The following is a 25,899-nucleotide window of genomic DNA, read 5'->3' as shown; positions in this document are numbered from 1 at the left end:
AAAATAGTTCATGCAAGTACTTTCACTTCTAAGTAAATAATGCATTTAATTATTTTTTGAAAGTATGTGTTATGTTAATAAAAGACTAGTTTTCAATATTTTTTTTTCAATGATGGGTGCTAGCCATTTTAGACATTGGCCATTACTAAAGCCAGAAGCTGTGGCCACGTTTTTATGGAGGCACCTGATAGGCGGGCCAGCACCTCCACCATGCCTTATCCGGGCTTTGAATCTGGGTTTTTCCGTATGGCAGTCAGGGTCACAAATCACTTTCCCTTCTGGCCACCAATTTGTAATAATTTATAAGTTAAATATTATTTAAAGTTAGTTAGAAATTAAGCAGACATTCCACCAAATTATATAAAAAAGGAACCTAGAAGGCAATGTGCTGTGTATCGCTCCAAAAAAGACAATAGGGAAAAATGTGTAAAGAGATTCATATTTGGTGTGAAGAATGTAAAGTTGGATTATGTTGTTAGAGCCATGTTTCAAAGTTGACCACATTAAAAAAATTTTATACGAGGGCCATCCAGGAAGTAGATTACGTTTCCGTCTGTGTCCGCTAGGGGCGGGGCTAGCGCGGCCATCTTGGGGTCAGAGCGTTGCGCAGCTCAGTCTGCATCTAGCCGTGCTAGTGAGAGGTTCGTGCTGTGCTCCGTTCAGATACTGTGACGGTTTGAAATGTCTGCGTTAATTGAAAATCCCGCGAGGTGCGCTCAGTAATAAGGTTTCTGACTGCAAAAAACTGTAAACCGATAGAAATCTATCGGCAGCTTCGTGAAGTGTATGGGGACAACATTATCACTGAAGGTGGAGTGCGTCAGTGGGTCATAAGATTTCAAAATGGCCGAACCAATGTTCACGACGAAGATCGAAGTGGGAGACCCAGCATAGTGACCGCCGAACTTCTCGAAAAAGTCGATGCTAAAGTCCGTGAAAATCGAAATTTCACAATAACGGAACTTTCTTTGAGTTTTCCACAAATTTCGCGAAGTTTGTTGCACGAAATCATCAGCGAAAAGCTTGGTTACCACAAGTTTTGTGCAAGATGGAAGGCAAGAAGAGGTAACGAAGTGGTTGAAGGCGCAGGCGGCCGAATTTTTCGACGAAGGAATTTCCAAGCTCGTACATCGCTACGATAAATGCCTTAATTTGTATGGTGACTATGTAGAAAAGTAGTATTTGAGTGTGGCTTTCATCTGTATATAATAAAATTTGTTTCCTATACTTTGTTTATTTTTTTATTCCAAAACGTAATCTACTTTCTGGATAGCCCTCGTATAATAATTAGTGAGTACAAGTAATATTATTAGCTCTACAAATTAGTTAGTATGTATATTTATCAAAATATTCCTCTGTATTTTTATTCCATGCATGCTAAAATCGCGTGAGTCATATTATATGGTTTTTAAAAATTAAACTATTTCAATTCCTCCATTATATTAATTTAATTTTGTGTAGGGAGATGTGAATAGTAATATATTAAACTAGAGAAAGTTTTTAAAAAGGGGGCGGCCTCCTCATATTCCTGTATCAAAATCGAGCAGTAGTAAGCGAAGGGTTAAATCAGCATTAAACGTTGATTAATTGGGTTGAGAGAGTGAAGTGAATAAAATTTTCTGTAGATAATACATTGCTGTACACATTTTTATTTTATTAATAAAATTATTATAACTTTTTAATTATTTAATTTATTAATAATTATATGTTTATGAATAATTTGTATATTTACCTTATATTCAAGTGCTTATAATCAGTTACATATTGATGTGCATTTGCTTAATTTATGCTTCTATATGTGTTAATATTAAATTTTTCGTTTATATTCTCATGCTATATGTATGAAATAATTTCCTTGTGCAGAAAGAAGAAGCTGAGTGGTTTGGTTTAACTCTTCGTCAGGCAATCCAGAAACAAAGGTTAATTGAAGAAGATATTAAGCCTATTCCTTTAAAGCATGAGCTTCGTCTGAAATTTATTGAACAACTTAAAAGTATGAAAATTTTTCTGTTCTTTCACTTTTTTTGAAAGATATTATTATAAGAAATTATACTGTGAGGTGCTAAAAAAAATTGGTTAGTGTGCGTGTACAAATGCTGATTCATTTCTTCTGCTTCACTGTTGCGATTGCTGTACACCGTGTCACCCAACCGGTATAGTGGTTAGTGACACTGACACCCATACCATTTCTTCTTCAAATTCGAATACCAAAAGAGGCATGGATGCTTATAAGTGTCTGTGTAGTAACAGAGCATTCAAAATATGTGGCAAACCAAAAGTCCTCTTGAGTGATTGGTGATAGGGGAAGAGAAGTGAGAGACTCTGAGACCTCTCTCTCTGATATTCTCCATCAAAATTAGGGTGTACTTAACAGCAATGCCTGGCAGTACCTATTATACCTATGGTAATGCACAGCTGCCAGCCTTGCTTTAACCTGTATCTATAAATGCCAGTACAAAAGCCATTAACACATATGAAGAAGCTAAGTATAGTTTTCAACAAAGAATTGCAATAGTGGAGGTTCATGCCAGGTAAATAGGCCCATTTTTTTTGCATGCTGCGGTATGCTTGTTTATTAGCTGGATGCAGATGATGCACTCAGGTTGATGAGAGGTCAAAAGTAATCGTAAGAGCTTAGTAACTTCAAATTAAACATAAATAATGTGAAAAATAATAAGTGCACCTTAGTAGCCTGAACTAATTTGTGTGAAGTCTATGCTTTGTCATTAAAGAATGAAACAAAATAAATAAAAATAACGGTTTGTGTTTGATTATAGAAGTTGTTCAAAATGTGTTTGAGTAAAAATTAAAATACCTGTTTATTTCACAACAGTATCTGCTAAAAAATTAATAAGAAAATTTTTTTCCATATAACAAATTGTTTATATGTATTCAGATTCTTGGAAATCTGCACAATGTTGTTAGAAGCAAGTACATTTGAAAATATCAGAATCAGTTATAAGCTCAGTTTCATAAATGTGATATCAATTGTTGGCCACATATATTGCATCCTAGTTTCTTACTTATTTTAACAAGAGTGTCATACTTAGTGTGTTTCATCACATTTCTTGTTTCTAAGCATTTAAAATAATTTTCATGTAGCTAATGTACTAGTATTAAATATCCACATTTAATACTGTGTGATTCAGTAAGGTTTTTTCTAAAAAGTGTTTCTAGAACTAAAACAGAATATAAATAGCAGAGCAAAACATAAGAAGTTTTATTTGGAATTAATAACTTAAAGTAGATGTACATCTTTACAACAACAACAACATCATGAAACATGATCTCCTAATAACAACACTCACTGACGCCAGAATTTATTAAGTAAATTCTATATTATTATTCACTTTTTTTTAACATGGTGTAGCTGTTCTTGTCAATTAAAAGAACAATAATAATAATAATAAACTAGAAGAGAAAGTCTAAGTGTCCCATCTTATCATGCTGTAGGGTTCCACCCTTTTATCTAACAACTAAACATGGAGGAACCTAGTGAACAGCTAAGCAAATAATCGCTGTAGTTCAGGAATTGAGACGAAAACTCGAGAAGGGTTAACACCCTTTATTGCTCAAAATAAGAGTTTAACAGATGGCCCCTTTCTCAGGGCATACAGCAAAGCCTCCACTTGGGCTTGAACTCAAAATAATAAAAAATAAGATTTAACTAATGCTTAATAAAGAGATATAGCCGAAGCTATCAAAATTCCAAGTAGTTGGCCCCTAAATATTGAATAAGCTAGCATAGCTATCAAGGGCCTGTAATACAGCTGAGCATAGTAACAGCTTAGAGAATCGTAGCCAAAAGGCAAACACGTGCTAGTCAGAAACTCTGATTCTCTCTCTTGAAGTCAGTTGAACTTTGACATGAGCACTACTGTTACTGATTTGCGTTAAATGCGATTCTAAAAACACATTCTGGTAGAAAATTGTAAGTTGAAATTAGGATGGACAGGAAAAGTAGCTTTAACTAAAAGTAACTGTTAAAAACTTAGGATAAACCTTACAATGCAGAATTAAGTCTCAGTTTAAATAGAGGTTTACTCATGTCAGAAACTTGCTTCTCTGTAGGTATCTGCTGCACAATGATTTGCTTATCTAGAATTTTATCATGCATAAAAAAGTGCTTGATATCAATGTGTTTTTTACAGTGATGAGACTCTGGATGTTGTGACAGTCTCACAGTAGCAATGTTATCTACTTGAATTACTGGAACTTCATATAACTCGGTAACAACACTGAGTAGTCACTTTAACCAGATTTCTTCTCTAGAACATCCACTAGCTGCAATTATCTCTGCATCAGTTGAAGAATTTGAAACAGTTGACTATCTTTGGCTAATCCATGATATAGCTTCACCACTATATAATAGCACTACTCCACTTGTAGATTTCCTAGTTTCTTGGCATCCTTCGAAATCTGTGTCACTATGACACTCCAGTATTGCATTTATTCTTGTAAGTAACAGCTTTAGTAAGAGAACCTGCTATGAGTCTGAATATATGTTTCACTTTGCTCCAGTGTCTTTCGAAGGACTTTCAAGGTGACTTGAAGGAATGCTGATGCAGTTAGCTAAATCTTGTCTCGTGCCTAACATGAGATACATTGCTCCTCCAGCTTCTGTGTAATAGAAAATTTCTCTGTTTGGCTAATCTTCCTTTTTCTTATCAATTAAACTTTCCTTCAGGATAGGAGTTGACACTGGTTTGCAATCTTCTATCCCAGATTTTTGAAAAAATTTTCTTGCATAAGCTTGCTGATTTATTTTGATACTTCCATCTTAACACTTCTGTCTTAATAATTCCATCAAGATGCTTAATTTCAAGTCCAAGAAAGTGTACTACTGGTTTAGTTGTGATTCTAAGTGACTTAATTCTCTGAGAGATTTTCAGATTCCTGTAGATCTATTCATGCCACCAAGCCATCATCTACATATAAGTATAGATTTAGCTTCTTGCCATTTTTGTTCTTATATATCTGCTTTATTTCTCTTAAAGCCAAGTTTTGACACAAAGTCTCCAAAATACTTATTCCAACAGCAGGATGCATGTTTTAATCCATATGTACTGTGTTTCAGCTTGCAGTCTTTGGCAGAACCATGACTATATCTTTCTGATTGCTGCATGTATATGGATTCTTTAAGTATTCCATATAAAATTGTTGAATAAACATCAGACTGAGAAAGACGCATTTCCTCGTTGGCTGCAATATTGATAATTGAATGAACAGTTCATAACACTGTTACTGGACTAGAGCTTGATCATAATGAACTCTGAAATGTTGAGTAAACCTTTTGACAACATTTTAGCCTTGAATTTGGCAACACTCTACGGGGAAGGAGTCTTTTTATCTCCAGCGCGCAGAACTGTGTATCGGAAATTCTAAAGATATGCTCATTTTAAAATTATTTTTCGACATTGCTATTGAACTGAATTTTATGGTTTAAGTGGAAAGAACATGATATTTACACACAGAAAGTTAAAAAAAAAAAAAAACTTTGGACATAATTTAAAATCTGAAAATTTTCAGATTTTTTATATATATATTTCTTCTTTTTTTTTTTTTTTTTTTTTTGAATTATATTCTTCACTAACAAATTCTTTTGACTTCACTTTTTTTTAATCTTCTCAGTACTCAGAGCCAGAAATGAATCTATCTTCATCTTGAATAGGCAGCTGCACCCTTTCTTTGCAATTTGTGAGCTCCTCTTTTAATGTAACATCACATGAACAGATCACGCTGTTGGTTTCTTTGATCCGTATGTGGTGTCTTTTGTCTCCATCATACCCAATAAGCCTTTGGAGCTTTTAAACACAGCTAACTATCTTTTCTTCTGCAAAGAAATCAACTGAAATTAATTCATTAGGCTTGCTGGCTTTCTTTCCTATGCCAAATGATAAACGATGTGCTTTGCCAAAAATGCATAGTTCACACAATTTCTTTCTTTATGTCCTTAATATGACGTTGATCTTTTAGTGTCCTCAACTTGGATAATATAACTGTAACAAAGAATTGTCAGCTATGGCAGCATACTCTTCTATAATTTTGTTAGACATAATTGGTTCAATAGCTGCCTCATATAAAGTACCATGTTACACTTTGAGTTCCAAACAGCACTACTTGACTTTTAACCAGTATTCTGTAGCTGTTGTGATAAATTTACTATTCTTATCAATGAGCAGCAAATAAAGAAAATAAATTTCTGTTTATCATAGGTTCCTTTGTAATTCCACTGTCAATCCGAAATGATGTTGGATCAGTCTCAGCTGTACAGGTTTCTTCATGAATTACGCTGTCTGTATTTTCTTGAGTGCTTTTTATTGGCTTATTTTTGGGTGGTCTTCCATCAACTATCCACTGTTTGAACTCTTTTACCCAGTGTTCTTTCTGCTTGCAGTAACTGCAAATTCCTATGGCGGACATTAGTTGTCACAGCCGTTGGACACTACTAATGTTGGAAGCGGTGGTTTTGTTATTATGGAGGTACCTAATAGGTGGGTCACCATTGCCTCCTACGAAGAGACAGACAATTTATAATCATGCCTTCTCTGGGATTCAAACGTAGGCCCTTCGGTATGGAAGTCAGGATCACTAACATTGTTTCTTGCCTGGGGCTACTGCAAGAAGCATCTTTTCTTGATTTTCTTCTGAATTTATCTTTTTTATATTGCTTTTGTTTTTCAGATTTTGTCACTTGTTCACTTGATTAATAATGCCAATTGCTCTATTCTATTACCTTTCTCTTGACTTTTAAAGTCTGTTTCATGAGTGCAAAGCTGTTCTGTTAACTCATCATGTTACTCATGTTCACTTGTCTTCACCTAAGAGTAAGAATTTGATTTAAATGAATGGTATTGTTTGGGCAAGACATAAAATATCTTGTAGTTGAGTAGCATGACAGGTAACTTATTTGCGTTTTTCAAGTCTTAAATTCAACTCTTTCCAGAATTTTTTTTTTTTTTTAATTTGGAAGAATGAGCTGCCATATTATCATTCTCATTCCATTTGAATTTAAAAAATGGCATGCACATATTATACAGTTGATTTTTCAACAATGATTCAAATAACTCCAAATATGCTTCTCTAGCAGTCTAAAATCTCATACCTTTTGAAGAATTTCTTCTGACATAGAATTCGTTAATGCCATCATAGCACTTTACGTTTGGCTTAACAGCTTTATTATATTTCTCTTGTTGAGCAATTGAAACATCTGCTGGAATATTTTCTGGTCTGTCAAAAGTTCCTTCCACAATTTCTAAAGTGCCAGGATGATAGTTTAAAATAAATTCTATTTTATATTTCCATATAAGCAAAAGACTTTTGCCTGCTAAAGCCTTTACTTGGGTCGTAGGTAATTCCATCCTTTGATTTTTAAACCGCTGTTGATTGCTATGATGAAAAGCAAACATTTGCTAGTTTAGGCTTAACAAGTTTCATTCTGTTTTTATCAATAAAAAGCACTTGACACAGTATGTGAGCTTGCTTGACCCATTATCTAAAAAAGTGTTTTTAGAGCTAAAATGGAAAAAGAATAAAAAAGAAGAGAAATAGGAAGTTTTAATTGAAATTATGAACTAAATTAGAATTACATATTCAGAATAACAGCATTGCAGAATGTTATCTTCTAATAACATCAACATTCACTGTTGCCAGTGGATGTTGTTGTTAGAAGACAACTACATTCACTTTTGTTTATTAACTAAATTATAAATTGTAACCAATCCTTTAATGCAAACTCTGCTGCTAATATAAACTGTTGGACCCTCATTGCTACATATGTAGCAATGAGGATGACCTATGGTGAGCATCCAGAGAAATATTTCAATAAAAGCCAAGTGATTAACCTGATAGGTTGCATCAGACTCTTGTTCTGTAATTTTCTTAAAGTTAGTTCTTAGTTATGTAATTTTCTTAAAGTGTAATGTCCGTGTGTAACTCAAGCCTGTTAATAAATTATTGTTACACTATAAGGGACTCTTTTTATGACCGCATCCAAAACGTCCCCCCCCCTCATAAAATTATTATTATTCGCTTTCTTTAGAAAGGCTTTTAGCCTCGATACAGCATTTTATGTCAAATCACTAAAAGCTTTATTTGCAAATAGTTGTCATTGAATATAATTGCCCTGTATGATATTTAAAGAAATTAAATAATGAATAATCTGCATGAATGTATATATGTTTCTTGCATTGTGAAAAAACGGCAATAACTAGAGCCATCAAATTTTGCATAATGTTGTCTATCACCTGAACATGGGCACCCGCGAGCCTGAATTTTGAATTTCAAATTTGTTTTATTATCTGTTTCTTATTTTGTAAAATTTTAATGAAGGTTTGATTAAAAAACTCAAATGATTTCAATGGCAAGCGGTGGTAACACTATACAGAATAAAACATTTTTATTTCCAGCATACGAGATCCTCTGTTGGGAATTCTAAAGCATGCTAGTTTTAAATATTTTTAGCCGAAAGGGGCTGTAGCCCAAATGCTCTCGAAACATGTACTATATATGTGTAAATGAAAAAAAAAGCCCCTCTATCCATATAAAATCTGAAAGCTTTCATACTTTTTGTTTATTTTAAAATTATTTATTTATTTTTAACATCTTAAACATTAACTTTAGAGTCGGTTGTATGTAGTAATCCAGTAATATTTGTCCCTAAGAATTTTACAATTGCATGTAACTAAGGCTTTGTAAAGGCAATATTGGCTTCTTTAAATGCAATTTAGAAGTTTAAGAGTTATTTTATCTAAAGTTTGATTTAGGTTTACTACGTATCCTGCTTTGGCTGAGCTTATCCTGGTTTTATGATATGATGTTGTCCCTGCATCCGAACCAGTTTGTCATTTTCTCCCAGTGATTTGGTAAAGTTTTAAAAGTGCCACTGTGCAAGAAATAAAAATAGTACAGTCTTGGTCAATGGTGATTTGGCAATTGACTTGTATTTGTGGAAGGTTGGCTTAAATTATTTAGTAAAGCTATCTTGATTATGAAAAGTACAAAAACAAGTGTAATTGATATATCCGTGAAATTAGAAACAAGCCTTGAGGAAAGGCATGATAATAAATTTATGCTTCAAGAAGCAAAAAAAAAAAAAAGTTTTAAGGCCTGTTTACACGTAGTGATTTTCCCGGCCGACTTTCTCGTAGAGCAACAATTTTAAGGATCTGCACATGTGCCAAAAATCGGTTACGTTCTCTCCCACGATTTCTGATCCAGTGTTCACTGCTCACTTGCATACGATAAAATCATTGTTTCTAGCCAATAAGATTGCTTTGAGCGATCACTTGCTTTTTTCCTCATTTTGGAATAAATAATAGACATGCCGCTGTTTCGTTGGAGCGAAACTCAAATTTTTCAATTGGTAGATATTTATAGGGAAAATGTTGTGCTGTGGGACGCGAGTAATGTAAATTTTAAAAATAAAAAGGTACTTACGTATTATCGCAACCAGGTTGGCGTGATTTGTAAGTTTGAGTAAAAAAGTATGAATAGAAAGAAAATGTACATTTATTAATTACAGATAATTTTTAATACAGTTTTTTATATTATTTTGTTTTAAAATATAAAATAGCAATTAAACCCTTCCGGTTTTGAATTTGAATAAGTTGCAGAATTATTTTTTCGGCGGAAATCTTTTGGCTATTGCTTTTAGCACTGATTGAAAACCGTCTTCGCCATTAACAGCTTGAGCTTGGCGCCATATAAATTCGATAAGGTATGAGTCAAGATGATGACGGGCTGTTCCTCTCTGTTTTTTGTTGCGCCATTTGGCTGAGCCTCACATGCGCTCTACATGTTGTGTGTGAACGCCTGTGTTGGGATCCACAAAGTTATATTTGTGATTAACAGTTCCATGCAGAAATCCAGCATTTTCGAACTCACTTGTATTGTATCCTTTCCAGCAATCCGAATAAATGATGCTTCCTTCCTTGATATTTTCGCAAATTTTTTCCATGAGGGTAACGGCGCTTCTGTTAGGTACAGTAACAAAAAAAGTCTCTTTTCTCGGCAAATTCCGCCAAAAACCCATTGCTGTGGTAGTACACGCCCAGTGTTATTTTTTCTTTTTACAAATAAACTTTCGTCTATTTTCACACACGTAGGGTTGCCGTAAGTAGGGTCGCCAAATTTGGCGATTTATGCGAATTTTGGCCTGGTTGCATTAATACGTAAGTACCAATAAAAAATTAAAAAGATTCTTTTATATTGATAAGTTTTATTTTCCCTGTTACTTTATATATACAAATATTTTGCATTTATGGTGAAAATTATTTTATGTATTTATGTATATTATCTTTTCAAAAGTTAAAATTTGCAGAAAAACCAGTTTTGTGTTAATAGATGTAAACAAATTACAGCACAATTAAAAATAATATTGCTCAATTTCATTAGCTGATTAACCGATATAACCATATGATTATAGTTTTCAGACTGTATTAGTTATTTAATAGTAATAATGTGAATAGAAACATCCTGTAACATAATAATAAAGAAGATTAACATGACTTCATTAAAAATGATGCAATGAAATACTTATAAAATTCATTGAAAATTTCTCGAAACGAAAATAATAATGATTAAAACTGTTGTTTACACATATAGTTTAGTTTTAGTGACTGGGACATACCAATTTTAATAAAATCAACTAGTTAATTTCTAATACTATAAAAATTAACTTATCACCAGCTAGAATGCATAGAGTAACGTGCAGCCTCTCAGATGGCGAAATTAAGAAACGCACAATTGTATCAGTTTTTTCAATTTTGCTGCAATTTAAATTTAACAAAAAATCAAAATCACATGACATAATCTGTAAATACCTTTTTAATTCTACCGTATCTTCAATATGCAACTCTGGAACAGGGAATTATGTGTACCATGAATTTTTTCTCATTTGAACCAATTTCTGGTTCAAACCAGTCTTTTTTTTCTTCTTCTGTGCCAGCAGCAAAGATCAAAATTTGCAGATGTTGCTAAAACAGCAATTAAAGGGAAATTTTCATCCATTATTTTGACTATTTGACAACACTGTAAGCTTTGTTTACACAATTGTTGACAGTGTGACACTGTAGAGGGCAGAAATTCTTCCTTTCACAGTGATTGGTTGAGTGAATTCCTGTACTACTGAGAAAATTGTTCCTTGTGGACAGGCGAGCTATCTCGGATATCGTGGTAAGGCAAAGTCTGCCGAGAAAATCGCTACGTGTAGGCGGACCTTTAGAATAGTAGAAAGCAATGAAACTATTAATATCAGTTCGAGATTACATAGCATTGATTCTTACATTGAGCTATAGGAGAACAGTTGTGTTGTAATAGAATTTTTTATTTGGTTAAACAATGGTGAATATACATGGTCTGAAATTAAAGCTGCACCTGAAAGTATTAATGAAACTGTTGTAAATAATACAATAAACATTAACAAACCTTTTTATGAAACAGTGATTTCAAAAGCTATTTGGTCAGCTAATTATGTAACTTGGGAAAACAGTTTTGAAGAAAAATGGGTACAGCTTTTCAGTCATTTCAAAAGGAGGTGGGATTTCAATGCCCAGTCCTGTTTAAATAATAGAATACATTTTCAGCAAGCCAGGAACTAGTCAAAAGAGCATTCTTAATAATGAATATCATATGGTCTGAAGAAAGAGGTAGAATGGCTGAATCAACCCTAAAAGCTTTATTAAGCTGCAAAATTAAAACAATTAACTAATGAACATGATTTGCAATGCTGTTAAAAAGAAGAAAGACTCTTTAAAGAAAGTTGGGGCCCACCAGCGGCCGAGCGGTAAAAGTCGCTGAACACTGGTAGTTCGGTCCGAGGTTTGAATCCCGCGAATGGGCTGGCTGCATGGGCTTTTTCGTGGTTTTCCCCACGTGTAACGTGTATACGAGCCAGTTTCCCTTAGAAAGTCCTCCACGAAGGCATCCCTCCCCTTAGGCAGATAGCCCTCGAGGCTTTGCCATAATCACACACACACTTTAAAGAAAGTTAAATCTAGCAATAAATGCTAATAACTCTCTGAGGTATGTTAATTTAAGTTACTAAAATTTTCTTTTAACTCTCTCTTTTTTTTTTTTTTTTTTTTTTTTGTTAACAACTTCTTTATTTAGCCTTTTCAATCATAGGTACTTATTCCTGTAGGTTTATTTATTCATTGCTTATGCTCACTTGTCTGACGTAGTCAGCCCAAGACACAAAATTCCTCGTGGCAAGAAGTGCTAGATTACACAGCCTTGAGCACGTTTCAAGTGACAGTGCGATTTAGCTCAATTCAGCCACCAGTTTTGATGGACAGCACCTGGTGGGAGATAGGTCCAAGGGTCTCCCATCCATCTCCCCTTTTACCAAACCACACGAGAGGACTTGCAGCTTGCCACATATTTAGAGTGCCACCATGCTGCACCGACACTATACATTTACAAATATGCATCCCTTCTCTGGGATTCAAACCCGTGCCATTCGGCTCAGCAGTCAGTGGTGCTAACCACTGTACCAGTTGGGTGGTTTAATTTTTATTGTATTTTCTAAAAATTGTCCCAGTTCCACCAAAAGAATATTATGGTAAGTCTAATCAAGTTAAATGATGTGAAGCATGATATACCGTTTATGAATTGTATATGAAAATTAGATAGATTTTTGGTGGGGAGGACGATGACTTTAATGTGATTTTCTCTTCATTTACTTTTTATAGTGTTTAAAAATATTTTACTTACTGTCTTTGTTTTCGGATTATTTCTGATTTTTATCATTATTTTTTTTTTAATTGCATTTTGATGTATTTGATTGTGTAATGTTTTTCTGTAGGGTCTTGGTATGGAGGCAATAAATATTGCAGACTATTTTTAACCAGAAAGCCAACAGAATTTATTATTATTATTAAATGCAATGTCTAAAAGGATTTAGTATAATTGAAAAATTATGGAACTGGCAGTGTTTGAGGTTGATTGAGATTCTGAAGACATAGAACTTTGTTAATAATGTCTTGTGTATTTGTTGAAACATAAAACTGATGTCAGAAAGTTATTGTTTCAAAAAAATTTAGCAAGGTAATTGAAATGAACATATCAGTAAGATATAGTGTTTTATATTCATTAAATGGGAAGAAAGCTATAAATATGAATATGAGATTGATAAAAAGGTGTGGCAGAAATATATTTTTGAGATATGTTGTGAAAGGAAAAATATTAGGGATAGTTTTTAACACTGATTTTATAATTTGGGAAGAATGCTCACACTATGAAAGTGTATGATACTCATGAGTGTCATTTAAGCAGGATTTATTGCATTTGATTTGTCTTGAATCAATGATATATTTTGTACTACAGAGCGATTGCAAAAATCTTCCTGGTTTATAAAATTATAATGTTAAATAGATTAATGTAAGTATAGTAGGGTAATTACTTTTATTATTTTTGTTACATAACACCATAAATGGATATAATTTACATGCAACAATTTAAAAGTTTTATATTAGAGAGAATGTTATGTATTATATGTGTATATTCTATGTTCATGTGTAAATCGCTCCATTTCTGAAATAGTGTGCTTGGGAAAAATAAGAATCTAGCATTTGCAGTAACCTAGAATTTTTTACTGTAGAATTATACTGAGGCATGACAGTAGAGATACTGGCATACAGAAATATGGCAACAGATTCCATACTATGGAATCTATAAATTCCAAGGAATTAAGTAATCATTAATGCTAATAGTTGAGTGCATGATAGTTCTATTGCAAACAGTGCGAGTAGAAAAGCAGTACAGTAGAGGGTGATTTAAAATGAATATAGCGATTACAAATGGCTATAACTATTTAATTGAAAATAATTTATCAATAAGAATTACACAGAATGTAAAAGGAAGTTCAAAATTCTGTTTACATAAATAACAAATATTCTATGTAATTCCCCTTGATAACATGGTAAACGCGAGATCAACACCTACCCACTGAAAATATCTCAGCGAGGCATATGAATGAATCCGTCAAGTCTGCTTTGGAGACATAGTGGTAGTCAAGTGCGTTCAGTTCATTTAACAACACCTGAGGTTTAACTTTCGTAACAGGCTTTTAAAATTTATCTTCACAAATTTTATTCAAAGCATATTTAAAATTTTCAAAACCAAAAACCACTGCTCTTGCTGATCAAGGAGTATTACTTAAATTTTGGGGAAATTTGTTTTTTGGTACTAGTGTGTATTTCAAAATGTCCCATCTTGATGTTGATGTGGCAAAGAAATGATATATGTTATTATGTAGGAATAAAAATAATTTGCTTGCTTGTAGGCAGCATTCTGCCACTCTTTCTCTAATTAAATTTAAAGAATGCTCTGCACACCATACGTAAATGGCAAGGTTGTTTTTATATTTAATGCTTGCTTAGAGACTGTTGTATATATGCAACATATTAGAGGCATTATCATAAGATTATTTATCACACAGGGTTGCTACACTACCTGGAAGACTGGAAAAAGTCAGAGAATTTGAAAATTGACCAGAAAAGTCAGGGAATTTCATACAGTGATCCCCCAAAATGTGAGTTTTGCGCCAACATTGGAAGCAACCACTTTTTTGTGAATTGTGTCTCCTGAACTTATTATTCAAGCAGCTGGCCTAAAGCCAATTTTCGCAGCTCTAGATTGTCTGTTAGAAAGGCAAAGCGAAATTACAGTAACCTCGAGAATCGAGAGATGCGCATGTGCAGTACGTGTTGAACAAAAGAAAATACCTTTCCATTCTGGTATAAAACAAAATCAGTTTAATCCCAGTACATGGGATTTGGTGCCATTGTGCGGAACAGTAAACGGGTCATTTTGGTATTGGTGAGAATTTTTGAAATTGGGCTGTAGCATATACAAGAATTTTATCGCAAAACCTTTTAAACCTTTTTTTTTTTTTTTTTTTCCTTTTTAATAACTGCCTTAATTGTCATTTTGCAGTAAAATAAAAAAAATAGTAATTAGTCATCTAGGCTAACTATTTAGTATAACTATATTCGCCAAAAAATTGTTGATTATTGTAATTTAATTGTTAAGTAATTAACTTTATTTTAATGTTATTCATATTTTTTAATGTTGCTTTTTCCCTCTAAATTGATTTATTATTAGTTAATAACGCTTTCAAACTTCAGGCTATTTTCTCTTGCATAATCCTGAAAATAATTCTAGCAGTATAATGACATACTATCACGAAATTTAATGCACATATTTTTTGCTTATGTATGCTGCTAAATAAATATAAAATACCTGAATTTATTTTAAAATATCATTAAATAGATTTCTTTCTACTGCAAAAAAATACATTTTTTAATCCAAATTGGGCAGGTTCTAATCTCAATCTTCAGTGCAGAAAACAACTCCTATTATAGTTATAATAGTAATGCTTTGGGATTATATATGTATAATCATAAGTCATATGTAATTGGCAAATTTGTGTGTTTTCAAGTGGTTCCATAATTAATTTACCTCTCAGCACAGCCAACACGTACTACATGGATAGATAGAATTTTCTTTAAGTACACCTGGAAAAGCGAGGGAATTTCATTCTCCTGTTTGAGTGGCAACTCTGATCACAGTCTTGCAAATTAATGTTTAGATCAGATAACAGCTTTAAAATACAATCTTCCATTTCTGCACTGGCCAGTAATTTCTAAAATTTTTGAAAACCTTTCAGTGGTTATTCCAGTTTTGTTAATGTATCTAACAGTAATAGTTAATTGATCCATATGAGAAATATTAGGTATCAAATCTACTATAACGGAGTAATACTTTGCTTCTTTTAATTCCTAGATAATTAAACTTTGAACTTTCCTAACCAATATTTTGACAAACTCATTAGAAATATTTGCTAATAAATAAGAGATTTACCCAATGCAGTATTGCAAAATTAAATATATATTATTGTAAAATGGGGTCAAATTTCACTAAAAGTTTTATGCAGTGTAAATAATTTCCATTGTATTTATCGTAAATAATTTGGTTGTCTCCTCTAAAGCCTTTTTTGATTAATTTGATTACTTCAACCATCTATTCTAAAATATTTTTCCATTGTTTATAACTGAATAATTTTTGGAGTATTCACTTTTTCCAGTAATTTGGTTAAAAAGCTTATTAGTGTTTTTGTAAGATCCATCCGTGGCCGGTGTGCAGTCTTATACGCAATTAATAGACACAGATTTACCTTATTAATTTATTCACACAATCAATGTAAATTATATACACTTTGTACAAACAGAAATATACCAGTTAATAGAATTATTAAATTTATAAAATTACCACACTGAGCATTCGGCCTCTTCCACCGAAAGCCAGTGTCCAACTTACCCTTTTTTCCGCCTAGAGGGCGCTAACCATTTTCAGGGCTACAGTTTTGAAGGACCAGGCACTACACCTTCCCTCTAAGATTGTGGTTGGGCACGATTCTAATAATTTTGTGCATCTCCAAATCAGATGATGGTGGTTCAGTGGGTTTATTAATTTTAACACTTTTTCATTTTTAACAATATTTTAATTACTATATACAGAGCGTATTCTTAGGCCGCCGCCTTCAACATGAACAAACTTTATTCTCTTTCAACTAAGCGAGCAACAGCGCCCTCTAGCCTTTTTCTTCAAATTACACAACACTCCCCACCTGAACTCGGTGGAGAGTTCATCTTTCAATAATATATTCTAGAATATTCAATTAATATTTCGACAATAAATCCTGGAGAAATGGTTAAATATAACACACATGCATACATAATTATAAGCACAAAAAATTTTACAAAACATTAAATGATACCTATCAGCAAGGTCAGGAGAATCAAACCTAAAAATACAAATACAAACATTAGTTAAGTTCCATATTATATAACAATTGTATAGGCCTTTTTAAGGTACCAGTAGGTGTTTTAATTATGCAAGATCTTATTTTACCATCTCTGCCTGGCATTAATTCCAAAATTTTACCTATTGTCCAAAGATTTCTGGGATGTTTGTCGTCATGAATGAAGACAATATCGTTGATTTTAAACTGAGATGCGTTAGAGTGTGGACGACAAATATTGGCAGATCTCAGATTAAAAAGATACTCTGATCTCCAACGCTTCCAAAAATGATTTAAAATATCTTGATGGTATTTATATTGTTTAATAATTGAATTTCTTGACCCAATCAAATTATTTGATGTTATTTTATTAGCAGGCAGAGATAGCAATCGTCTACCAACCAGAAAATGAGAGGGTGTTAGTGGAGAAGGTTCATTGGGATTGGTAAACACGTAGGTAATTGGTCTACAATTAATCATTGCCTCGATTTCAATGAGCACTGTTTCAAGCTCTTTCACAGTAAGGGATGATCGACCAATAATTTTTCGCAAGCTGGATTTTATGGTTCGTACCATACGCTCCCAAAACCCTCCCCACCATGGACCCCTCTCCATAATAAATTTCCAATTTATGCCTCTAACAGAAAGTAATTCTTTCACAGATGAGTCACTCAAAGTTTTAAAAATATGTTTTAGTTCTTTATCAGCTCTTTTAAAAGTCTTGGCATTATCGGAGTACACAGTGGTACACAGTCCTCGGCGAGCTAAAAATCTTCGGAAAGCTAGCAAAAAACTTTCAGTGCTGAGATCAGTTACTGTCTCTATATGTAAGGCACGAGTGACCGCACACGTTAACAACAGCATGTAAACTTTACCTTGCCTGTCTTTCGTAAAAAATGGACCGGCGAAGTCCAACCCGGTCGCAGCAAATGGAGGCGACTCTTGGATTCTGTCTGGAGGAAGTGGAGCGATATCCTGTACCCCAGGACGAGCACTATATCGTTTGCATATCACACATTTTCTGATGATAGTCTTAACACGCTGTCTTCCCTTAATGATCCAATATTTGTCTCTGATCTGAGTTAGTGTTGAATTAACTCCAGCATGGAATACCCTTTCGTGCGAATCCATGATGATCAACTCGGTAAACTTGCATTTTGAGGGTAATAGAATAGGATGTTTTAAATTCTCGTGACAGTCTGCAAATTGAATGCGACCTTTCAACCGAAGAATTCCCTCCTCATCAAGCCTTGGATTAAGGGAGTAGATGGAAGAATCGAGAATTGATTTTTTATTTGATAACTTAATTATTTCCGTTTGATACGATTCTCGTTGCGTAATTTTTACCCAATAATGTTCAGCTGCTTTAATCTCAAAAGCACTTAAAGGTCCATTCCCTGTAGACCTTTTCCGAAGCCTCCCAATAAATCTAAATACATAGGCAGTAATTCGAAGTAATTTTCCTAAAGAACTGAATTTTTCTATATGCAAAATTGGGGATTCATTGTTAATTACAGGTGCAGTCAAAATAATACTTTTTCTTAACTCCAACGATTCTGAATTTGGTTTTAATTTCTTTTGTTTTGGAAAGTTTTCAATAGGAAAACGTAACCAGTGTGGCCCATGCCACCACAAATCATTCTTAATTAGTGACTGAGCACTAATTCCTCGAGTTAGTAAATCGGAAGGATTTTGTTTTCCTTCGCAATGGTTCCACAATTTTTTGTTGCATATACTCTGTATTTCTGTAACACGATTGGCGATAAATGGTTTCCAATTATTTGACGAACCTTTAATCCAAGTAATGGCGATTTCGGAATCACTCCAAAAATAAACATCCTCAATTAAATCACCAAACAATTTTTTCAAATATTTATACATTCGAGCAGCCATAAGTGCTCCCATTAACTCTAAACGAGGAAGCGTGATTGCTCTTAAAGGTGCAACTCTGCATTTCGACATGATAAAGGAAGTTTTAATTTTAGAATCACTCGTACAATATCTGAAATATGAGATGGCCCCATATGCTTTAGGACTAGCGTCCGAAAATAGGTGAAGGCTTATATTCATTGGATCGTCATCAAAGAAATTTCTCTGTATCGATATTTCAGTTAAATCATTAAGTTCCTCCCGCCAAATGTTGAATTTGTCCTTAATCTCTGCAGGAAGGACCTCATCCCAGTCAGAACCGGAACACCAGATTTCTTGCATAATAATTTTTGCCCGAATAACAAAGGGTGCAATAAATCCAAATGTATCGTATATTTGGGCGATGCTTTGCAAAAGTTTCCTTTTTGTAGCAAAATCGTTTCCAGTAAAAAAGTCAATTAAATTTTTTAAATTTAACTTTATATCGTCTTCAATGGAATTCCAAATCATGCCTAAGAAATTCGATTCACTAGTTAATTTGTTGTCTGATTCCTTAATCCCATCTGAGACCCATAAATTGTTTAATGCTTTAGAATTAGTTCTTAATTTTCTGAAATTCATCCCAGCATCCTTAAATATATTAACCGCATCTACAGATAACCAATATGCATCTTCAACCGTTCCTGCTCCAAAATATAGGTCATTGACATAGACAGAAGAATTTAACATTTGGAAACTGTCCGGCATTTTATCTTTATATTTTCGAATGTGATATTTTATAGTGGCAGCCAAAATGAAAGGAGATATAGTCAAACCGAAAGCTACCCGACACATTTGCATAATCTTAAAGGAGTCATTATTTTCATTAAACCAAAGAAATTTTAGAAATTTTCTATCACCTTCAGCAATTCCTATCATCAAAAAGGCTTTTTCAACGTCTCCACAAAACGCTATCTTAAACTTACGAAAATTTAACATAATGTCTAGTATATTTGGATTTAGATTAGGTCCCGATTCAAGGCAGTCATTTAACGAATTCGTGTCCTCTGTCCTTGAGCTAGCATCGTACACAATTCTTACCTTAGTAGTTTCACTAGGTCGTATCACTGCTCGGTGCGGCATAAAATATCCCAAATTTGTATCATTATTTGGACATTCCTCCACAATTCCTTCTAATATCTGGTTCTCAATTATATTTTTATATTCCCGAAAAATCTCCGGAGTTTTACTGAGTTTATTGTGAAGGTTTGCGAATCGTTTCTTAGCTACCTCAAAATTATTTCCTAAATTATTCGGACTGTATTTCCAGATTAAATTTGCCTCATATCTTCCGTTTTTAAACTGCAAATTTCTTTCAAGCTGGTCTACTATTTCGCAGTCAATATCGGAATAATCATCAGAATCATTAATTCCCATATGTTCTAATTCCCAAAAACCTTTTAAATCTTTCAACACAACAGTGTTTGTCATTACCGCTAAATTTTCAGAACAATTTTTGTTTGTTTTATTTTTCTCGATTCCTGTGGCAACCCAACCAAACATGGAACTGACTGCGTGCAACTCTTCAGATATTTTAATTCTTTCAGAATAAACTACATTCCAGAATTCATCCCCTCCAATTAATATCTCAACATCTATGTTATTTTTTCTTGCGCAATCGGCGATCTGCAACCCCATATGCTCCATGAAGTGTGCAATTTGCTTACTAGGCACACTGATGGACGCCGAGGAAATAACATCCGAGATCAAACATTCAATTTTTATTTTATTATTTTGTTTCCAATTCTGAATTTCGATTTCAACGACCGGATAGGAATGATTCATTGCCTTCGTTGCACCAAATGAATAAACAGAAAGTCTTTCATAACGGATTGGAGTAAGTTTTAAATGGTCGGCCAATTTTTTCGTTATAAAGGATCTGTGACTGCCTTGATCAAGAATTAATCTAGTTAATTTTGATTTATACTTAGAACAAGCATAAACTGTACAAGTTTGTAATAATATTTCCCTGGCATTACAGTCATTATTATTATCATCTTGAGGAACAGAAGCAATCAATTTTAAGTTTTGAACTTTATTTCTTTCCTCAGAATTCAAAGTCAGAGATTCAGTTTCATTTTTGGAATAACCTTGTTCCGACCTTTTGTTTACAAGGGATTTATTAGTACAAATCGATTCATTGTGATACATACCGCCACATTTATTACATTTAGTTTTATTTCTGCACCTTTCTGATGTATGGAATTTTTTAAAACAAGAAAAGCAGCGGTTTTCGGATCTTAGTTTCTTTAATTTATCAGAAACATTCGCTTTGCATTTAAATGACTCGTGCAAATTATCACAAAAGATGCATTTTCGGTTAACTGCCGTGGGTGTATTTTTTACATATTTTCTAGTTTCATATTTTGATTGATCGACTCGCAGAGGCACAGGATTTTTCCTTTCGCTTAATACTAGATTTGAAACTTCCCTGCATTCTATTTCCGTTTTAATAAATTGTGTTAATTCCGAAACTTCAACTTTATCTTTCGATCCTCTTTGCCGATTAAATTCCAAAACTAAATCGTCCGGAATTAATTTTAATAATATTGGAATTAATAAATGTCCATATGAGCCAGAAGTTACTTCTAAAGTTTCCAAATTACGAATCGAAACTTCTAATTCGTCATATAATTTACGTAAAGCCTTTACATTAGCAGAATTTTTAACGGCTTCTAAATTGAGAATTTTATTCATGAATGAATTAATGATCAGGTGTTTTCAACCATATCTGTCCTTTAGTAATGCTACACAACTATCATAATTACTTTCTGTTAACTCAAAGCCTGACACAACATTCGAAGCTTGTCCCGTTAAGAATGTTTTTAAGTATACAAATTTTTGTATTTTTGGAAGCGTTTCGTTTTTATGTATCGAATTTTCGAAACTATTCCAAAATTCATTCCATTGTTTGGGGTCTCCCCAAAATTTATCAATCATTAATTTTGGTAATTTCAGCGTACTACTCCCACTAGAACTGGAACTTACATGCAAAATTCCATTACCACTAGACTGGTTTAAATCAGAACTTTGGGGATTCCTCGCTGGCGGTACTGCGGTAACCGTACCTAGAAACTGCTTAATTTGACTACAAGCAATTATACATTTGTCATTGTATTCTTCGCTTATACTACAATCTTCTTCAATTAAGTTAACATCAATTAACTCTTGTATTTCATCATCAAGCGTTCTCAAATTATTTTTCTTTTCGGTTAATAATTCAAAGAATTCTTGTAATTCTTTAATCAAATTTTCCTCTCCTTCAATTTTTAATTTATCTTCAATCACTTTAATTAACCTAGTAACAGACAATCTCAATGTGGAACGTTTACGTTTCAATCTATCTAACTTCTCTTCCATTTTATTTAATTTAAATACACCCACGACGGCAATAATAAATACTTACTAATGTACTACAAATAATCACTAAATAATTAATTTAAGATTTCCCTACCTTTATTTGGAATTCCATTGTCACTTGAATATGAAATATCCATTGAAATCGAAACACTTGGATCGAACACCTAAAATCTTCACAAAGCCTTAATTCCTTACGCCGATGCACCATTTAATAATTTTGTGCATCTCCAAATCAGATGATGGTGGTTCAGTGGGTTTACTAATTTTAACACTTTTTCATTTTTAACAATATTTTAAAAACGCATTCTGGTAACAAAGCCTGGTGCTCATATTTATGAAATGTCCATAAATGTTTTCTGGTCCATAAAAAAATAAATAAATAAATAAAAATAATTGCATTATTCTATCAGTCTGGATAAAGCATCTGCATTACCCATTTTGACTCCTGGTAAATGTTTCATGTCTATTTCGTATTTTTGCAACGCAAAAGCCCAGTGCCGTAATCTAGATGATTGCGGTGCATGTTTTGTCAGGTAAGGTAAAGGATTATGGTAGGTTATAAAGTTCAACTTTGGATCCAAAAATCCAGGTTTCAAATTCCACACAGTAGCATATGCTTCTGTTTCAATAGTAGACCACGATTGCTGAGCTCGAGTTAACTTCTGACTGGGATAATTGGGTTGATTGAAATTTTGTGATAAACATGCTGCAACTCTTATTTGTGAGGCATCGCAATGTGTAATGAATGGTTGCCCCAAAACTGGTGTATACAGTGATGGAACTTTAATCAGAGCATTCTTGAGTTCCTCAAAAACGATGTCATGCTCTTCTTTCCATAATATTTTCTCAGGTATCTTCTTTGTAAGTTCAGCAAGTGGATATACTAATTCAGAATATTTTAAAATATAGTCTCTATAATAGTTACATAGGCCTAGTAAACTTCTATGTTGTTTCTTGGTCTTCGGTTGGTTTTAACAATCTGGAAATCGCTTTTATCTTCTCAGGATGCACTTGATGTTTTGCAGATCCCATTACATGACCCAAATATTTGATTTGCGGTTTGGCGAAATCAGACTTACTGATATTGACTGTAAAGCAAACCCCTTCCAACTTATTAAACATCATATCCAAATGAACCATATGAAATTTCCAGTCCTTTGAAAAAATTGTGATGTCATCAATATATGCTCTGGCAAAGTCTCTGTATTCATACAGTGCCGTTTTATTCTAAATTCTGTTTAAATAAAGAGGTTCTAAGGTCTTTTTAAATAAGAGGTTTATTTAAACCTTTATCCAACTTTGTAGTTACTTTCTGACATGGCAATAATTTGGTTCATGTCTGTCTGCGGTTTGGAACTATTTAATTTTTACCAGCTGATATAAAACCTTATAGGTACATTGTTATATGCTCTGGCAAAGTCTCTGTATTCATAGAGTGCCCTTTTATTCTGAATTCTGTTTAAATAAAGAGGTTCTAAGGTCTTTTTAAATAAGAGGTTTACTTAAACCTTTATCTGACTTTGTAGTTACTTTCTGACATAGCAATAATTTGGTTCACGTCTGTCAGCAGTTTGGGACTATTTAATTTTTACCAGCTCACATAAAACCTTATAGATACATTGTTGAGAAATTGACAAGTTAAGAGATAAAGCAGAAATTAGTGGGATCATTTCATTGTGTATTGGAACAAATTTCTTCTTATTGTTAAAAAAGATGCTTAAAGAGAAGAAAATTGATATAAATTAGCCAACATTTCTGGGTTTCAAATTAAAAAGACGCATAACTATTTTATGTGTTGTTGCTTTAATGTGTAGCTTTTAGTGTATAATTATCCTAATATCATTTAACAATCAATGGCATAAATTACATGTGTTTTAAACTATAAAATGTTATTAGATTGCAATTTTAATAGTGCTTTTTTGTCAAATATTTTTTTTTAAATAAATAAAATTTAATAGTGACCATGTAAATCTATGATGACTAAGAGTATCTAACTACCTAATTTAATTGTTGGTAAGTAATTGTTCACCCTTAAAAGTTATCTCTGTATGTTAAAACCAGTTATTGCCTTTCGTTAATCCTTACTTTGATCACAAAATGCAACACAAAAATATAAAAATTAATGTAAAAGTTATTCCTTACAGCTAATGAGACATAAAATAATACAAAGCGACTTATCACCTCTGGTTCTTTATTAGCTTATTGGAACCTTTATATTAACTGGGTTACAATTCCAGGAACTAACTGCCACAGTAACTGCATCAGAATCATCAGGTCTCTCTCTAGACTAGCAGCAACAGAGGCCAATCTTCTGTTACGAATCTTGCTGATTGTAGTTTTACTTCTCATTTTAACTTATTCTGTTTGACGTAACATCAAGCTGCTGTTTACTAAATCTCTAGATTGAGCAAGTGCGTCACAAAATAAGACATAAAAGAAAAAATAGACATAAAGCTAACTATTAGTAAATGTAAATAAAATGCCATTAATTTTCTTTAAAATATATCCAACTATTACAAGTGTAAAATATTTAATGCTGCTTGATAAATTTTACAAAGTTTATTTTATTCCCAAATGTATTTTATAATTATGTTTAATAATAGTGCATCCTACTTACAGATTTGTTTTATGCTTGGGATAGTATTACAAAAGTGAAGTTCGGGCCTAGATAATATCATTAATTTATTCAATTCCAATTTGCTGATAGGTCCTTAATTTTTTTTTCCATTGGTGGTCCTTAAAGGTCCTTAAAAGTAGTTAATTTTCGTATGCAGACGTGTCTTAGATTGTCAAATAACTTGTCAGTATTTATTATCACCAGTTTTGTATAACCGTGTACTTTTATTCTTGCTGTGTATTTTTGCCTTTTTGGATTTGTTCTTATAACACTTGTTCAATTTTCAGTAGAATAGAACAAATGATAATTATTTAACATGTTGCAGGTAATACATATTTCAGTAGCATGTGGTCAATGGACTAGAGAGACTAGGCACATTAGATACCCCTAACATTTAATGCATGAACACTTTCATGTATATTTTTACATAGCATTAAAAACTATTAAAAGGAACACCATTTTACTGCTTTTGGGACTGTCTATCATTTGAGTAGTCAGAAGGAGCTCAAATTGTGTTGGCTTTATACAGGAAGAACTAGGTCACTTGTTCCCCTAGCTATTGTAGATAAATTGTTTACTGCTGGCAATAGGTCACAAATTAAGATAAGTCATTTAAGATATTTTATTTTTCTCATGCTATTTATAATTAAAATTAATTTAACTTTTAATGCTGTATTTTAGTTTTTCTTCATTAGGATGTTCTTTGATATGTGAACAAATTTAGAGTAAAATATATCAGTACAATAATTTGAAGTTTAAGCTAGAAAGGGGGAAATGATACAGAAAAACTGCTCCTCATTCAAAAGATTATTAAAAAGCATGCACAAGCAGCTTCTGAAGCTTTTCAGATCAACATGCTCATTAGCTGCCAGTATCCCAACCCTGTGATCTTGATTGTCTGCCATATTCTTCGGACTAATTTATTTTCAAAAGACTAAGAAATAATAATGATATCTACTCTGCATGTCTTTGTGCATACAAGCATGAAACATTATACCCATCATTCCAAAGTGGAATATTGTATAATTTCAAAGTGATCAGTAATAAAATTAAGAAATAATCTGTTTTGCTGACCTCATCCTCTTTTTGATAAAAAAAAAGCTTTAACTAATTGTTATTTTAACACCTGTCAGATTAAAAAAAATGGTTTATTTATTATGGTATGATCACATTGACTTCACCTCTTTATCTGATTTTCTTAAATTTTTTA

The 25,899-nt window shown here is 32.9% G+C and overlaps 1 protein-coding gene across 2 annotated transcripts in view; it reads left to right on the top strand.

Annotated features, from left to right (window-relative positions):
• Nucleotides 1–25,899, top strand: part of mRpL28 (mitochondrial ribosomal protein L28) — a 99,819-nt gene that overhangs the window by 52,401 nt on the left and 21,519 nt on the right. The window contains exons 5-6 of one of the 2 annotated variants that reach the window (XM_085817006.1): nucleotides 1,864–1,993; nucleotides 14,441–14,533. In XM_085817006.1, the coding sequence (XP_085673132.1) occupies nucleotides 1,864–1,993; nucleotides 14,441–14,533 (223 nt within the window). The remainder of the gene's footprint in view (nucleotides 1–1,863; nucleotides 1,994–14,440; nucleotides 14,534–25,899) is intronic. The other variant, XM_085817007.1, reaches the window with a different exon arrangement.

The sequence above is a fragment of the Stegodyphus dumicola genome, chromosome 5 (genome assembly GCF_044657685.1).
Source record: "Stegodyphus dumicola isolate Sdum_Otavi_A_Nest chromosome 5, ASM4465768v1".
NCBI lineage: Eukaryota > Metazoa > Arthropoda > Arachnida > Araneae > Eresidae > Stegodyphus > Stegodyphus dumicola.
This window is presented reverse-complemented; position numbering and strand designations above follow the sequence as displayed.